Source organism: Muntiacus reevesi, chromosome 4 (genome assembly GCF_963930625.1).
Source record: "Muntiacus reevesi chromosome 4, mMunRee1.1, whole genome shotgun sequence".
In the NCBI taxonomy this organism is placed as follows: Eukaryota; Metazoa; Chordata; class Mammalia; order Artiodactyla; family Cervidae; genus Muntiacus; species Muntiacus reevesi.
In genome coordinates, this window is record NC_089252.1 from 93,571,368 (window position 1) to 93,589,753 (window position 18,386).

An 18,386-nucleotide genomic window follows, 5' to 3' on the forward strand; every position below is an offset into this window, starting at 1 on the left:
TTCACCATTACAGTGTCACACTAAATAGTTTCCTTGCCCCAAACATCCCATGTGCATCACCTGTTCATTCTCCTCTCCTCCCAACCCCCTAGCCACCACTGCTCTTTCTCCTGTCCCTGCAGTTGGGCCTTTTCCAGAAGGTCGTGTATTAGGAATCATACAGTAGATTGCCTTTTCTGGTTAGCTTCTCCCACTCAGCAATGTGCGTTTCCTCAGGAGGTCTTGTTTTTGTCCTGTGCTTGTAGTTTGGATTAGATCCTGACGACTTGGAGTCCTTTGTGACTTGGGTCGCTTTCGACTCCAAAGAACTGTAGTGGCCGACCCTTGACTGTGCCTAAGTTGCTTCATTCCAGATGCTGGGCTTCCAGCTGCATGTGAATAAGCTGGTGGGTGGGAGAACCAAGCATGATCTGGTGCACCAAGGTGCCTGGGGACCTCCGATCCCCTTCACAGAGTTCATTGGAACAGTCTGTTGAAGATCCCAAGGGGAAAGTGACCCTTAAGGAAGTGAACAGGTCAGAAGGTCGGCTGACACAGGCCAGTCCTGCCTTTCAGAGTGGCTGACCCCGCCTGGCGGAGGCTGTTTATCCCGCCACTGGACCGCTCTTGTTTTTTATCCGATCTCCACCTGAATAAACAGATCCGGAACGTCATCTGCAGCCAGGCTGAGAATCGCGCCAAAATTCCCCAGGGAACTGGTGATTCACCAGCAGCGGGTGGGGGGAGAGGGAGTGAGCAAGAGACAGAAGGAGACCTGCTTTTTCGGAGTCTCATTTCCTGTCCAGAAAATAACCCAGGCTGGGCCCTTCTCACAAGGCACTGGTTTCTTGGAGCAAATTATCAATTTATGCAATAAAACAGATGGTTTGGGTTTTCATTTTTAAGATGATGAATGCAAAGCAGCCTAGTGAGAGGGTGATGCTTTTAAATGTCATTCTGAGAAGAGAAACTTATCCTCAAGTTGGCCTAGGAAAGCTCTTCTGAATTCATGGGTTGTTTAAAAAAATCTCTTTATTTTCAAGATGCTTATGGGCATTGGTCCCAATGACGGGCATGTTTGAAGTTTTCTTGCCGATTTTGAGGCTTAGAATTACTCATTCTCTTTTTTTCCCCCTTTTTTGGTGCTCCATTAAGCCCCTACTTATAATAAAATTACTCTATTTGACTCCTGAACAAGATTAGATTGAGCTTTGTTATGCTGTGTGGTCCCAGGCTATATTCCTAATGCTTTACATGGGGGAAGGGTACTGGAAAAGAGACACATGGGGGCGGTGGCATCTCAGAATGTGGTTGAATGAGCCAGCATGAAACATGGCACTTGGATCAAATGACTTTTCAGATTCATTTCAGCCCTGAGGGATTTGGTTAAAAGGAATGTACCAATGTCTGCAAAGGCTGAACATAAATGTGTAGCAACACCACCCTAGACGCTGATGCATGCTAGACCTGCAGGCAAGTATGCACTGAAAGATACGTGCAAAAGGCACGTCGCTGTGCATGAATGTGGTTTTTGCAGTAACCCAAACTGAAAGTAGCTCAGTATCCATCGGCAGCAGAATGGAAAATAAATTGCTGTAGAGAAGTACTACACAATGATGAAAAAGAGTAAAGTCCTGCTAATGCAACAGCAAACAAGATGTTTGTTTCTTGGCAAGAAAGCTATGACAATCCTAGATAGCGTGCTGAAAAGCAGAGACAACTCTGAAAGGTCCGTATAGTTAAGGCTATATGGTCTTACCAGTGGTTATGTATGGTTGTGAGAACCGGACCCTAAAGAAGGCAGAGCACCAAAGAATTGATGCCTTCAAAGTGTGGTATTGGAGAGGACTGCTGAGAGTCCCTTGGACAGCAAGGAGAGCAAATCTATCAATCTTAAGGGAAGTCAGCCCTGAATATTGTTTGGAAGGACTGATGCTGAAGCCGAAACTCCAGTATATTGGTCATCTGATGCAAATAGCTGACTCATTGGAAAAGTCCCTGATGCTAGGGACAGTTGAGGGCAGTAGGAGAAGAGGGCGTCAGAGGATGAGATGGCTGGATGGCATCACCAATGCAATGGACTTGAACTTAGGCAAACTTTGGGAGATGGTGAGGGACAGAGAGGCCTGGTGTGCTGCAATCCATGGGGTTGCAAAGAGCCGGACACGACTGGGCAAGAGCATGGAGGGGTCTCATGTGGAGCGAAAGCAGCCAGATACAGAAGAGTAAGTATGGACTGATTTCATGTAGATGAAGCACAGCAATAGGCAAAGTTAATCACAGGTGATAGAAATTACGGTTGCCTTGGAAAGGAATAAATGACAAGGAAAATGACAGGAGGAAGCCTGCTGGGATGTTGAAAGTGTCCTGTGTCTGTCGTGTGCTTACGTGAGTGCAGGCACTTTATTAAAATGCCTTGAACTCTATGTTGATCATTTATGCACTTCTCAGTATGCCTGTGATATTTCATTAAAACATTTGCAAACAGAACAGCGCCCTCCCCCACCAACACATGGCCTGTTGTATAGTGCTATATTTTTCAACAAAGGAGAAATCATGATCTTCTTGTTTGTTCTTGAATGATGAATATCTTTTAGCCCTTGCTGAAATTCAGTTGAACCCCCGAGGTAGCCATCAGGGCTACTCTGCCCAGCACTGAGTTTTGCGCTAAATCATTAATACTTGGCGTGCACCTTCATCCTCCTCACTGTGATCAGATCTTGGAGCACCTGCTCCAGGCGGGGCATGGGGCTAGGTGCAGAGTCACAGGAGTTGTTCCAGGGCAGCACAGTGATGGGCCAGGTGCAGAGCGCTGCGGGTGCTCCAAGGCTGCAGGGTGTGCCGTTTGATTGACCATGTCTGCCAAGGTCACTCTGGGGAATGGACTGGGGCAGGGATGGGAATGGCGGCAGGTGTGTTACATCTTTCCCTCCATTTCCGGGCTAGATTGTGTGCAGCTGTTTCTTAGCCAGAGGTTCAAATGAGGTGAGAGCTATAATTTGAATTTTGCTGATTATTAGATGCGTGATTTTAAGGTAACATTATGGAAGACTTGCTGTTTGTAGTAATAGTCCCCATTGCAGGAGTTGACCACTGTGAGTCACGACACTTGTCTGGGAGAGCCCAGGGCATACCTGCTTAGAGTCAGGACTGCTATGTTGGCTAGCTTCGGTGTGTTTCTTTTTGCCTCACTGGAAGAACTGAGAAGAGTGAGGACGCACAAGTGTGAATCTGTTCTCAGATCACCCTGTCAGCCTGCCTGCTCCACTGGCCCCAGTCAGGAGCCTGGATCTTCGTCCGAGGTACATAATAAATGGTGTAAACTTAGGTTCCATTTCACTTCTTGAAGGGGTAGAGAAGGCATCGGTGGGTAAGGCATGGATTAGTGAAGTCTGACCTGGGCACTGGAGGGAGTACTGTAGGTTCTCTCTGTTGCAGTGAGGCACTTAGCCTCATTTTGCAGGTGATTAAACCAGATCCAAAAAGAGTGATTTGCACATAGTTCTAAAGCCAGAATTAGAATCAGAGCTAGAATTAGAGTCTGGGTCCCTGTCCCCAGAAACCCAAACTAGTTGCTGAAGTATAGACCAGGGGTCAGTAAACTACAGGGGGGCAAATCTGGCTCACAGCTTGTTTTTGTAAATAAAGTTTTATTGGAACACAACCACACTCATTGGTTTACATATTGGCTACTTTTACACCCCAGTGTCAAAATTGAGTTGTCATGACAGAAACCAAATGACCCCGATAGCCTAAAATATTTAAAATCTGGCTCATTATAGAATGCGTTGCTGACACCTGGTGTAGACAGTAGGTGCATAATTTCAGCAACCAGCAATAATCCATTTGACCCCTCTTGACCCTGCCTTCTTTGATCTCCTTGCCCTTTCTTCCTGGCTGTTATCTGTGACATGAGATCTTTCTCACCGCTCACAGGACTACCATATAAACCCCAGTTTACAGAACTGTACTGGAACAGTCACACTTACGATAAAAACTTTTAAATGTTGGTTTCAAATGCCTCGATCTGTTTTCCTGTCTAATTTACCATCAGCTCTGAGAACATGGCCAAGTGGAGAGAGCTTATCTTGCCGCTCTCAGCCTTTGAAGCCTGATTTTATTTGTGAAGCCTTTAACAGGTGTTGGTTTAATAGACTTCTGCTGTATTTTCTGTGCCCCAGAGGGCAGCCCAAGGGGGAAAGCAACCCGGGATGGACATGCAGGCGGCGTGGTCTGCCTCCCACCCCCCCAGTCCCTGTCACCAGTAGAGGTTCTCGCGTGGCACTGCCCCCTCCCCTCCCCTCTCCTCCGTCTTTGTAAACCTAAGGGCATCGCTTTGCAGCTTGTCTGCACTGTTCTCTTCTTTCCATCCAGAGTATCCTTAAGAACTAGAGCTTCCTCTGCCTTGTTTGCTGAGCTTGGCTCCCCTCGCCCTCTGCAGACTCATCAGTCACTCAGGCCTTTGGGAGACTGGCTCAAAGCAGGCCAGGCTGAGACCGATGACGCAGACCGTCTTTGCTGACCTGGGGAGAGGCGGCCAGCATTCACATCTAGCCAAGCTTAGGCGAAGGCTTGCGGATTGAACCTGGGGTGGTGCACTTAAAATTCTGCCTAGAGAGCCTTTCAGATGGACTGGCAGTTCCTCCTCCCCTGGGCTCGCGTGCTGGCTCCTCTCGTGTCCCAGCTGGGCTGACCGCAGGCAGAGTCCCAATGTCTTCAGCTGTAAAGCAGAGATGATGGTGAAGTAGAGTACCTTCCTTGTGAGATCACAGTGTGATTTCATGGAGCCATCACCAGGGCCTGGGACATACAGGTGTCTAGTAACTGGTCGGCTGTTGTCAAGAAGAGCTTGGACAAAGATTCAAGAGATAACAGTGTTGACTGTGGGCCTTCTTGAAAACTGGACAGTTAGTTACATTAAAGGACTGATAGGGACCCTCACGGTCACATGGCAGTAAAAACAGGTGGAGTTTTAGAAAAGTAGGACACCCCTTGAGGGGGCGTGGGAGGCTGCCCCTGCCTACTGGCTGTTGCTCTAACCTAGAGGGATGCGTGTCCGGAGGGGGTGTCCCGAGGGAGTGGGGTTTGGTGGGTTGGGTTAGGGGTGTGGGCCTGAGTCCCACTTGCTACAGGAGTGAGAAAGGGGATTGTTAGGGACCCATCAGATCTCTAGGACCCCCCTGAGTCCTGCAGAAGCTTCAGTCTGGGATTTACTTTGAAGCACAGCGCCCCAAGGAGCCCTGTCTCTCAGTGTCAGGGTTTTTCTACATTCTCCAGCTGGAACAGACTCATGTCATGCATGAAGCTAAGAGTGAGAGCTCTGAGCCAGCTCTTCGCTCCCTAGAGAGGAATCGGTCCTGCCCGTTTGCATTGTAATGTGGCAGACAAATAGGAAACCATATTCCTTCTCTTTCCAGAGCACCTCCCACAAACTGGATACTGTTCCTTGCTCTGAGGATACAAATATGGCTAATAAAAACAAGAACTCATTGTACTTTATTGAGTACATGCTTCATGTCAGGTCATGTCAGCCCAAGGGGCATAGAACTTGACACCCACTTGATTGCAGTTCACACCTGTAAGGGGTGTATGGGGATTCAGACTGAGGCAGAGCTCTGCTCGCGGCCTGTTCTTCAGTGCTGTGGCATGTTCCAGCCCATGAAGAATAGCTGGCCTTGGGTGAAATTGCTGGGGTCCACAGAAACATCTAACAAGATGTGATTCTTGCTCTGTGAGAGAAGGGAGACAGAGCTGCGGGGTCAGCTTTCCTGAACATGAGGAATTTGGGAAGAGTTTAATCAGGGCACTGGGCTAGAGTCTAGAGCAGAGAGACCAGACCTGGGGGAGAAGATGACGCACAAGAAGCTCTGAAGTCACCGTGGGCTGGGTCATTTGCCTCTGAGCAGAGCTGCTACAGAGCAATTGGCAGACTCTTTCCTTCATGTTTCTTGGTTATACTCATCTGCTTGCATGGTTTTCTCCTACTTAAATGTTGTGGAATGCTGTGCTTCAGTTGTGTCTGACTCTTTGCGACACTATGGACAGTAGCCCGCTAGGCTCTTCTGTCTGTGGGATTCTGTAAGCAAGAATACTGGAGTGGGTTACCATTTCCTCCTCCAGAGGATCTTTCCAACCCAGGGATCGAACCCACGTCACTTTCGTCTCCTGCATTGTCAGGTGGGTTCTTACCTCTAGTGCCACCTACTTAAATGTTCAGGTGAGTCCCAGATCTGTATCTAGGTTCAGCCTTTCTGAATTCAGTCTGTATTCATTCTTTGTGATTCCTTCAGCAAGTATTTACTGAGGACGTACTGTGTACCTCACACTATCCTAGTGGTTGGAGACACAGTAGTCAAAACAGATGAACATCTCTGCTTTCAGGGAGCTGCATCCTGATGGGAGAGATGTTAAAGTAGAAATAAACTAAATACTGGGAGTATTAGATGATAGAAATATTACGAGAAATAAAGCTGGCAAAAGAGTGGAAAGTGTGAATGAGTGTCTGTGTGTGTGGCTGCGTGCGTGTATTTGTATGTGTATGAGGGAAAGAAATTAGGAGTCAGAGGCTTATAGTTTTTAGAGAATGTTGCTCAGGCCACCTCATTGAAAAGATGACATGTGAACAAAGATGGAAAGGAAGTAAAGGCATGGGACCTGCGAATCTCCGGGGGAAGAGCATTCCAAGAGGTGGAAAAGGCATTTGCAAAGATCCTGAGGCAGGATCCTGCCTGCTGCGACCAAGGGCCAGCATTCTGGGCAAGGTACAAGGCGGAAGGGCAGGAAGTGAGGCAGCAAGGCAGGTGTGTGGCAGCTCACGTGCGCCTTGGAGGCTGTTGTGTGGACTTAGTCCTGAGTGAGACACAGAGCTGTTAATCTAGTTTTAGACAAATACACGTTGTGAGTTGCTTTTTTTTTTTTTTCTTTGTTTTGTTTGTAAATTGTAGTCATATATATACACATTGCATATAATGTACCATCTTAATCGTTTAGGTGTACAGTTGCATAGTGGTAAGTACACTCGTGTTGTGTAACCAGTCTCCAGAGCTTTCTCCATCTTGGAAAATGAAAACTCCACCCCTATTAAACCACTCCCCATGCCCCAACCCCAGCCCCTGGCAACCAGCACCACTCCACTTTCTGTCTCGATGCATGTGACTGCTCTGGGTACCTCGTGGAAGTGGAATCGTGAGGTGTTTGTCTCTTGTGACCTGCATTTTTCACTTACTGTAGTGTCCTAGGATTCATCCATGCTGTGATGTGTGTCAGAACGTCCTCTCTAAGGCTGAATAACAGTCCACCACACGTGTACACCTGTCGGTGTGTCCATCCATCCATACATTCATCCACTGACGGAGGTGCTTCACCTTTTGGCTACTGTGAGTGATGCCGCTGTGAATGTGGGTGTACAGATCCCTGTGAGGCCCATGTTCATTTCTTTTGGATGGATACCCAATAGAATTGCTGGGGCCCCTGCTGGTAATTCTGTGCCTAGGTTGTGGAAGATCCACCGTACCGTTGTCTTCAGCAACTGTGCCAGGATCCCAGCTTCCCCACACCCTCTCCCACACTTGCTGTTCCTGTTTTGTTTGTTTTGTCTTTAGTAGTGGCCATGCTGTAGGTTTGGGGCTCTAACTCATTGCGTTTCCCTGACAGTCTGTGATGTTGAGTATTTTTTCACGTGCTTATTTGTTTATCGTCTTCGGAGAAATGTCTCTTCGAGGCCTTTGCCCATTTTTTGTTCAGCTTGTTGGGGTTGCTTGTGTGGTGGTCGCTGAGTTGTAGTTCCTGTGTGTTCTGGGTATTTTCTCCTTATCAGATGCATGTGCAAATGTTTCTTCCCGTTCTGAGAGATGCCCTGACAGGATTTCTCTGGATGTTGAGTTGAGAGTAGGCCAGAAGGGGGTAAAGATGGAAGGGGTAGCCCATTAGCTCGTTGTTGTTGTTCTGTACTTGCTAAGTTGTGTCTGACTCTTTGTGGCCCCAGGGACTATAGCCCACCAGGCTTCTATCCATGGGATTTGCCAAACAAAAATACTGGACTGGGTTGCCATTTCCTTTTCCAAGGGATCTTCCTAACCCAAGGATCGAACTTACGGCTCCTGCCGCATCTCCTATGTTGTAGGCAGATTCTTTACCACTGAGCCACCAGGAAAGCCAAGTTACCTGGTTTTCTTAACGTTTCTGAACTAGAAAATTTAGCGTCACCATTCTGTGGTGCCCTCACCCTGTGGACCCTGTCTCTGTTGCCACCACCTCTCACCTGGGCCCCTGGGACATAGACGCCCTACTCCTCAGAGGCTCTTGAGGCCTCGCCTGATGTCCGTCTGCTTCTGCCCCGCCTGTCTCTTGCCTGCATCCACACCTGCCCCCCACCCCGGAGCTGGCCCCCACAGCCTCTTCCAGGCAGAATCCTCCCCAGCTCCCCTCTCCCTCCTGGCAGACCTCACCCATCCTCACTCCCACGCTCCGTTGTTCCCCATCTCCATGGCTGCCTCTTCTGCTCAACAGGGAACTCTTTCCAGCGTGTGAAAGAGACCCGTCTTCATCACAGCATCCTTCCTCCAGCCTGGGCCTGGCACAGAGCGGGGCCCAGAACGTGTTTGATTCGGTGAATAAATACACAGATGAGAAAGAAGAAAGAAGGTGTAAGATGAAAGCGACAGGGAAGCCTGAGCGGGGGAGCGCTGGGGGTGGCCTGCAGCTGTCTCGTGGCCGCTCGGGCTGTGTACGGTCGGTCCCTCTTTGTGCGACTTGGGGCCAGCGGCACCCCTCCCCTTCTTTCCTTAGACCTTCTTTTTCCTGGCTCCCTGGTACTGCATTCAGAGTTCCTGGATGAGGCTCAACTCTGTTCCCTTTATTTCTCCTTCTTTTTTCCCATACTTTACATAATAAAGGTTTCCTTTTCTATTCTTTTTTTTCTTCCTTTTTATTTGGGAGTCAGAAAACTGAAGAGACTATCTTTATTAAGAACTTAATAAAGAACTCAAAGGAAATAGTTTGGCGAGGGGAGCATGGAGGGAAAAAAGTGGCCTTTCACTCCAGGGAGATTCTGCTGTGCGTAAAGGGAGCTGTACCCTCGTAAATGGGTTTTCGGGTTCAAGGCCTGGGAAAGATGGGAAGAAAACAAAGGCATCAGCGAGAAGGCCCAGAGCTTCTGGGAAAGAGGGCCTTGTTTATGCCTGTTGGAACCGATTTGGTCAAGTGTTTGTTTAAAAGAGATGCCACTTGGTGAGCGACGCCTGGCTCCCTGTGTCGTGTTCGGGACTGCTTGGATTGGCTGGAGCCCCCGACACTGTTTACTCAGAAGCTGGCCCTAGTGAGCGCGTGGAACCAGAAGCACAGCGCCCAACTCCACGGGGTCTGAAATATCTGGATACCAGGATCTGGGCTGTGGCAGCTTGAATCCGCTAGGCAGAGCCAGACCTACAAGGGGACTGGCCTGCTCCTTCCAGCCGTGGTTGGCATTTGTCAGATTTCTGCTGATTAATAAATACTGGTTGGTGGGTGAGACAGTGGTATTTTTTAGAAAGAGGATTCAAGGACAAATACGTCTCGGAGGGAGGTGAACACTGAACACATATATGAACATCTGCCAAACACAGCAGTGTGGTTCAGGTGGGACCATTCATATCCCTAAAGTAAGGGGGTGTGGCCCCATCTTCCAGATGAGGAAACTTGAGGAACTGTCAAGAGGGTGGGGTCAGAGATGCAGGGGGTTCGATTCCAGTTAGACCCAGTGCTGAATTCCTGTCTCCCTTATTAGGCTGGCAGGATTGTGCACTTTTTTTTTTTTTAATCCCTTGTGCCTGTCGACACGCCTGGTACATGGTAGGTGTCGGTAAAATGTGAAGTGTGTAATGATGCGCTCAGTTGGATTAAATTGGATGCTGGGCTCTGGTGCCTGCATTCTTGTGAGTGATGGGGCTGGCCTGGATTCTGAAGATTCTAGACACAAGCAGCCTCAAAAGCTGGCTGGTTGCATGGGGCACATCCTTTGTGGGGAAAGTGTACCAGTGAGTTCTGAGTTCTGGTCATGCCAGGCTGCTCTCCACATGGCCAAAATATCACTCCCATGTTCCTGTCCTTGGGGAGAGCAGTCTGGCTTAGAACTTGGGCAGGCAGACTTGCCACAGGCAAAGAATTTAATGCTCTGTCTAGCTTCCGGCCTGCAGGTAATAACCCGATGCAAGAAGGATGGGACGCCTCATTTGCGAGTGTCATAGCATTTGTAATTCTCTGAAACTGCAGGGGAAAAAATGTCTAGAAGTGTTGAGGAAAATAGTTTCTTTGCAAAATGACATGTTGGACTCACCTGCCCTGTGTGTTTTAGGCAACACAACAGGATTCGCAGCGTGGAGGGGAGTCAGCTGAAGGCTTACCTTTCCTTGCAAGTGTTGGACCTCAGCGCCAACAACATCACAGAGATCCGGAGCACCTGCTTCCCACATGGACTGCCCCTCAAGGAGCTGTAAGTGCGTCGGGTCTGCCCGCACTGCCCAGGTCTGGATGCTGGTGGATGCCGGGCTGAGTCTGTGGGCTAGGCACATGCCTGCCATCTGTGCCCTCAGCAGGGCAGGGGCCCCAGGTCCACATTTTCAGCATGTCCAAGTCAGCGGTGCTGTTCTGACTACACGTGGGCGAGGGAGCTGACCTGGGGACAGACCATCTCAGAGCACCATCTTGCGCTAAAACGCATGGCTGTGTGGACCACAAAGCCGGGTTTCTTTCTCCTTCTGGGGGCTGCCCCCTAGGCGAGCTTAGAGAAGAGGTGGGGAGTAGTTAGGTGAGTGACAGCAGAGGGCAGCCTCTCTGCAGAGACCCCACCAGCCAGTGCCTACCCATTCTCTGAGTGCTCTCGACCTGCTTCGTCAGATTGTTGGTCTGTTTCTGTTCTGCCCTGTCTCACGCCCGCTGATGGCAGACAGAAGAAAAACAGTCAAAACCTAGTTAACCCGCTGCTTGTTGGTAGGAGAATGTTATTTTAGGGAAGAAACTGAAAACTCAGGCTAAAGAGGTGTCTTCAGATGACATGCGAGCTCTCATCTCTTGGGTTACCACTGAGTACTCTAAGGGTTGTTTGTGAGGTTGGTTTATGGGTCATTGTGACCCATCAGTTCAGAGACCAAGGCCAGGCGCACAGATTTTTGAGATGTCCGAGGAGCAGAACAGTCTCTTTCTTAGGATGCATCAAGGTGCCCGAGGTGGAAGCGGGAGGCCTTGGCCAATCCTTCAGTTGATGGAGTGGTGCTCAGCCCCCTGTGGGGCTTCCGAAGGAGGTCCACCGGCCACCCACCACCACCCTGCTTGGGACAAAAACACCTCCCCTGCTGAACTGCCTCGCAGTGACCTTCTCTCTCTCTGCACGAAAGCAGGGGGACTCTCTGTTTTGGCAGAAGCTGGCCAGTGTATCTTCATCACACAGAATGTTCTTCTTTAATCTGGAGTGTTAAGAACAAACAGTCCAGCTCCGTTTGCGAAGAATCCTCACATGCCCTGTGCTGGGCCTCTGCCGGGTGGAGATGATGAATGCCTCCTTCCCTTACCAACTCTGATGTAGAAAATTCTCTCTGGTCTTTTCTCTTTTGTTTAAGGCACAACAAGCAGAATTGGTCCAGGGAAGGTGGAAGGAAAAGTGTTGTGGCCCCATTTCCTTTCCCTCTCCCCCGCTGGGAACCATTCGTGTGCAGTTGTCCTTCACTAGAATGTTTCTCTGACACATTTGAAATGATTAAAATGAAATGTTTTATGTACATTTAGAAGTCATACAATGGGATCCACTTCAGAATTAAAGGCCATTTCCCCAAATTGTGAAACCCTCTCTGACCTTGCCTCACAGTGGACTTTCTGCTTCCTAAGGCTCTTCTCACCAACCTTGAACCCTGAGCCTTGGGTTGTGACTGGCAAGGAGGGACTCCTAAGCAGCCCAGCTAGAGTGGAGGCCATTGACTTCCCTCCTGGAGTAGTCACCCTGACTGAAAGCGGGGTGAGCACTGGGCTTGAACAAGCCAGGCCTCTGTCACGTCTGAAGACGGTCCTAACACCTGAGGCTGGGAGTGGAGATGGGCTTTGCAGCATCAGGATGACAGATGTCTCATTGGAAACCCAGCCTGCTGGGTGTGTTGTAGCTTATTTTCCCAACTCACCTAGGTCTGGTGTCTGTAACAAGACAAGGAAGGCCTCCTACTGACCCCTGCATTTTCTCTCCTGAATCCTTCCAGCAACCTGGCAAGCAACCGGATCAGCACCCTGGAATCAGGAGCATTTGATGGTCTGTCACGGTCACTGCTAACGCTTCGGTTGAGCAAAAACAGGATCACCCAGCTTCCTGTGAAAGCATTCAAGTTACCCCGGCTGACACAACTGTGAGTCCAGAGACCTGTGCTGTAATTAAGCTTAGCCAAACTTTATGGAGACCAGAGTTCCTCCAGGAGCGTTCCAAATGCACCCGCTTCCCTTGCTCCCCTTCGGTCGGGCTCTGCATAAGCTGCCACTGATGGCCGTGCGGCAGCACCTAATAAAAGCAAATTAGACGCTGGGTCCGCAGCCTGCAAACTGCCCCAGGTTGCTGAGAAAGATCCTCTGAGGATATGCAGGCCGGTCCTCTTCAGCACTTTCCAGAACACAGTGAGGAATCCTGCTGCTTAGCTGACCCTGGCTAATACATAGCCTGTGTGGACTGGAGTCCTTATTTATTGTGAGGTTTCTGTGGTTTTTTCTTTTTTTAAGGAACCCATGTAATCTGTCCAGTGGCCATTATGGGGCCCAGTGCTGCTTGAGCAGTTCAGAGAGGAACTTAGTGTAGCCAGAGGTAGGAAGCAAGAGAGAGGGTCACTGTTTTCTTCTCCTCAGTCTCATAAGGTAGTTGATTGGCTTTTTTTTTTTTTTTTTGGTAAAGAAAGGATGTGTTTGTTTAGTTTTTTGACTACCACAACTGACCGCACTCCTAGAATGGCCCAGGGTTTGGAGTCAAGAAAACCTCTATTTACCAAAACCTGACGGACTGCCTGTTCCCCGGTTTTTTGCCTTCCCAGCATCCTTTTTTTGGTAGGAGAAAAATATATTTTAGGAGAATACACTGATACTGGAGCTTTGGTTCAAGCAGAACGGGCTGCTCAGGGGCAGGTGTGGTGGCAAGACGGGGTGCTCCCCTCCTCTCACTGCTGTGCTCCCCCCGCACACCAGGCAGGGGGTCCCGGAGAGACTCCCTGATGCTCAGGACCTGGTGTGCGTCATGAGACACTGCAGAAGAATTTGGGGAAAACCGAGGGCTCACTGGTCAGGCTGTGTTCTCCCTTACCAAGTGTTACCAACGTAGCCAGCTCACCCAGATTCCTGAAATCTTTTGGTTCACTGCGGTCTCATCACACAGGGGCCGGAGGCCCGTGAGTATGCTTCATGATGGTTCCAGGCACCTCCTCCTGAATGCAGTTGGTGGGAAGTTGCCACCAGTATCTAGTGGTTCGAGTTCCTGGGTTGACGCATCTGATGGTGGTTTCTGCTGCTGAGCTAAGAGATGTCTCACCTAAGACGTTCATATCCTGAGTCATACCCTGTCCTCACTACAGAGTCACAGTTATGGGGGAGGAAATAGGAGCGCTTGCTCATTCTGGGGTGCAAGGGGACCAGCTTCTAGGAGCCCTGGGCTCCCTTTCACACATTAACAGTGGCCAGTTGGTGTCTTGGGCACACGGGCTTCCGTGGTATGTCTGTGCTGCCCGGGACCTCCTCCTGGGATTGTCCCTGGGGGCCACCTGGTGATGGCTGTGGGTGATGGGGGGCATGGGTAGTGGATGCTCTGAACTGCTGTCCTCATCTCTTTAGGGACCTCAATCGGAATCGGATTCGGCTGATCGAGGGCCTGACATTCCAGGGGCTCGACAGTTTGGAGGTGCTGAGGCTCCAGCGAAACAACATCAGCAAGCTGACAGACGGCGCCTTCTGGGGGCTGGCCAGGATGCACGCGCTGTGAGTCGGAGCCGGGCGCCGGGGCTCCTGCGGGGCCGAGTGATCCCCTGGGCCCTCGGCTGGACCCAGCCCCTGCCCTTCGGGACCTCAGCGGTGGCCCTCCTCAGCGTCTGTGGGATCTTTTGGTACCTCTTGGGGTGTTTTCCTTGCAGGCTAGGATAGTTTCTTGGGAGAGTTTCAGAGGATTTAGTAAAGTGAGCTGGTTGGTGAGGATGGAAGGCAGGGGCCGCTTTGCTGGGGCTGTTCCCCTCTCCCATTTCCACTCCCCCTGTTACTGAATGCACGCTCAGGTGCTCAACTCACAATGCAGCCAAACAATACCGCAGCGTCAGACTTTGGAGCAGAGAAAGGTTTATTGCAGGGCCATGTGAGGAGATGGGTGGCGCATGCCCCAAGAAAAGCCAGAGTTCCAAAGTGTTTCAACAAAATATTTTTAAAGGCCAAGTGAGAGAGGAGCATGGTTGCTTGTTACAGCCAACAGCCTTGGTGTAGGAATCCCTTGATCTTGCAGCCATCCATTGTAAGTCAGGTCCTGATGTTCAGTAAACCTCCGACCAGACAAAAGTTATTCTTAGTTCTGCACCTTCTTGTCTCTAGATGAGTGGAAAAGCGTCATATGGCCTAGTATTCTTCATACTCTAGGCAGCATTCTTAACCGGAAGCAAAAGAGATAGAATACAAAGGTTAAAGTACAGGGAACGTCTATTATGGAGTCAGATTGTTCTTCCTGATTATACCCCTGCCCCCCACTCCTTGGCGGACATTGGGCTCCCTTCCCACATCCTATCCCCTCTCCCACACGCCACAGGAAGTTCCCTCTCCCTCTACTTCGGTTTTGACAGTCTTTCTTGATGTGCAGGTGGGCCAAAGAATGTATAGTTCATCCTGAGAGATTTATTTCTGTTTTGTGAGCTAATCAAGCCCCTCACTGCAGATGTTCCATTTCTGTCAAGGGAGCACTTGCTCCAGCCAGATGTGGACAGTCTTGGGGCTTGCCTGCCTAACAGAGGAACAGAAGAGCGTCCGGAGAGGGTCAGACAAGGCAGTTACCAAGCTTCAACTTTTAAATATTTATGTTTGTTTATTTTTAATCAAAAGAAACATATACTCAATAGTTGAGCTAAATCAGAGAGTAAAGAAAAGCAGTTGTTGCCCAACCCTAGCCCCCACTCTCCCCCGACTCCCAGTTCCACTCACAAGAGGCAGGCAGTCACTTCTCATCATGTTCTGTCTTTGTGTTCTATTTGTAGTTCTGCCGATTGTTCCTTCCAAGTTCATATACTAATACCACTTACATTTTGGTGTGTCATCATGAGATTTCTTGCTTTATGGTCAGTGACTTAACTTGCTCAAGACACGCCGAAGCCCTTTGGTCTACAAGTTACACCACTGCATCTGTGTTCTTGCTCAATTATCTTTGCAACTGAAACAAAAACCAGAAACTCCAGGTCCAGTTCCATCAACTCCCTGTGCCTTCCTCATCATCAGGAGCATCTCAATCTGCATACCTTCATACACACACACACACACACACACACACACACACACGCGCGCGCGCGCACTTTGTAAAAGACAGCTTAGCCTTGCGAAGCTTTGCTTCTCCCGCTCTTCATTGTTCACCTTTGCATAACTCTGTCTCTTTTTATATATTCGAGAACACTTGTCCTTGACATCCTTGAAACTGTCATTTTGGACTTTGGAAGCCAGGTGGTCGTGCACTGGGTGGGCTGGGAGTCAGAGTGCATTCTCAGAAAAACAGAGTTCTTAGCACATACCATTTGGTTTTTCTGTTGAACAAATTCATGCAAGTTGGGAGGTGAAGGAAGAGTTACCTTAGAGGTTAGTTATAGATTAAGGGCTCATGTTTTGAGCAGACACAGAAAACAGACGATGTGAAAAGCAAAGCCCGGCTGCTCGAAGCCCTTGTGATCGTGCATGCGGAGCAGCATATGAAGTAGTAGCTTCTGGTCACAAGGCCAGTCCTGTGAGGTGGCGCATCGTCTGTGGCCGCGCTGTCGAGAAGGCTGATGGTAACTTACATCCCTACTTACTGAACTTGAACGGGAGCTCAGTTCTCAGCACGAAGCTGAAATCCTGACCTGCGTTTTCTGCCTTCTCAGCACAGCCCTATGGAGTCAATACTTCTTGGGCATCTCCACTTCATGGTTGTTCAGGCTCCTTCAGCCAGCCAGGTGACAGAATTGAGAATTAAGTCGCAGTATTTCGACCCCAGATGTCAAGCCATGTCTTGGCACAGTGGCCCCAGGCCCATGCTTGGTCCGCTTCGCTCTGAATTCCGGCCCCTCACTGCTGGCTGAGCTGAGGAACAAGGCTTAGGTTACCCTGCTGTCTCAGCCTCATACAGAGTTTGCTCATCCACAAGACAGGGACAGTGATGAGGCCTGCCCCTTGTCTTCCTCTCTCCGCCTTGAATGGCCTGCCCTCCGCTCCGAGCTCCTTGCCCGTGTGCTGCTGGCTCGCTTGTCTGCCACTCAGAGGGTTGCTTCTAGGAGCTTCCCTGTGGCCTGTGAGCCCTCGCAGCTGGCCTGAATCCTCACCACCGTCTGTGTAGCTTTGCCTCCCTGCCACCCCCAGGTGTGCGCACACGCGTCAGTGCACACCCATCACGAGTCCCTCCAGCAGTGTCGTCAGATCCTCAGTGCCGCCTGGCGTGATGGCAGGGAGCGGCTCCTTCGCCGTCAGGTGGGCGGGTGGGTGCGGGACCCCCAGGAGTGCACTCACACTCACCGCACGCGGGGCTGTCATGGCAGGCACCTGGAGTACAACAGCCTGGCGGAGGTGAACAGCGGCTCGCTGTACGGCCTCACGGCCCTGCACCAGCTGCACCTCGGCAACAACTCCATCTCCCGGATCCACCGAGACGGCTGGAGCTTCTGCCAGAAGCTGCACGAGCTGTGAGTGTCCCACCAGCTCTGCGGGTGACAGTGGACGCATCCGGGGGTGCCTCCTCCAGAGCCTGGGGAGCCCTGGGCCCCGTGACCCACAGCACAGGGGCTTGGGAGGAGTGTTGAGGGCCTGTTGCAGAGCGGGACTCCAAGGACCTGAGAGCCAAACTCTCACCTATTCTAGACTCTGCTCCCCATTTCAGATTAGCAGGGACCACTGTCTAAGAACAGCTGTTTTGAGAGCCTCTGTCCACAAACGACTGCAGCCTGTAACATGTGCTTCTGTATAGAGAGAGCGGCTACAGGCAGACCTCAGTGGTACTGTGCAGTTAGTCCCAGACCACCTTGTAAAGCAGATCCCACGCTTTTGGCTCCCCCATACATAGGAAAGTGTCTTTCTGCTACACTGTAGTCTGGGACGTGTGCAGTAGCATTATGTCTGAAAAAATGATGTACAGATCTTAATTTAAAAATACTTTATTACTGAAAAATGCTGTTTATCACCCAGCCACACAGGGTGCCAAAATATTCAATTTGTTTAAAAAAAAAAAGTGTAGTATCCTCAAAGCGCAGTAAAGCAAGTTATGTCTATATTGGGGCTCACAGAAAAGACAGTGAACCCGAGAAATGGTGACACATGGACAGTAAGGAATTTCTATGTGTTTACCCTGTTTAAACTTAGTACTGAGTCTCTTGCAGGTTGTGTTTTTATCTATTTGTCCACGTTCTCCCCTCTCCCCCCTCCTCCTTCCCCCTCAGCCCACCCCATACTGACCTGGAGTTTATATTTCAGTGAAGTTCATCATTACCTAATGTAAAAATCGATAGTTGTGTGTGTGTGTGTGTGTGTGTGTGTGAATAACTCTTTGGGTTTGGCTTCCTGCCCCCTCCAGGATGTGAAGCTGCACGGTATCCTCACGTGGACTGGGATGGCTTCTGAAAGGCTCCCCTTGGGCCAGGACCCCACTCGGGAGCTCCCAGGACCCTTGGTTTTCCACGGTCCCGGCCTCAGAGCCGTGGGGAAGCAGGAGAAGTCTTCTCATCCCCCGGAGCCCATGCACTTGCACAGGCGAGGAGCCACCCGCCCGCTGAATCGCGGAGGGTGTGTGCCCCCTGGTGCTGAGGCAATGGGGAGGGGCGCCTCCTCCTGCCCCCCTCGGCCTGCCTGCTGTGCCCTTCAGAAGGGTCAGAGGCGGTCACGGGAATGTGTCCCGACCAGCTTCACACTGTGTCCGACACCCAGGTAACCCTGGAGCCAGATTTAGGGCTGCTTTCCACGTGTGTGTCCCGCCCCTCCTTTAAGCTGAATTCTTTAATTGCAGGTGAGGATGTAATTTTGATCTCCTGCCAGGTCTTTGCAACTGACAGACACCATGCCTGACTTCTCCAGGAGAGAAAAACTGTCACTCCCTGCTACCTTAACATACTTACTAATCTCCGAATTTATTTTCCTTCCTCCTGCCCCAGCCCAGAGTTCCCATTTTTTCAACGACAGATGACTAATACGCTAGGTCACAACCCACAGCCACATCAGAG

At 50.2% G+C, this 18,386-nt stretch overlaps 1 protein-coding gene across 3 annotated transcripts in view; it reads left to right on the forward strand.

Annotated features, from left to right (window-relative positions):
• The window catches only part of LRIG1 (leucine rich repeats and immunoglobulin like domains 1), a 112,414-nt gene that overhangs the window by 69,132 nt on the left and 24,896 nt on the right, over window positions 1-18,386 (forward strand). For all 3 annotated transcript variants that reach the window (XM_065933331.1, XM_065933332.1, XM_065933333.1), the window contains exons 4-7: window positions 10,310-10,447; window positions 12,198-12,341; window positions 13,801-13,944; window positions 16,716-16,859. In XM_065933331.1, coding sequence (XP_065789403.1) covers window positions 10,310-10,447; window positions 12,198-12,341; window positions 13,801-13,944; window positions 16,716-16,859 — 570 coding nt within the window. The remainder of the gene's footprint in view (window positions 1-10,309; window positions 10,448-12,197; window positions 12,342-13,800; window positions 13,945-16,715; window positions 16,860-18,386) is intronic.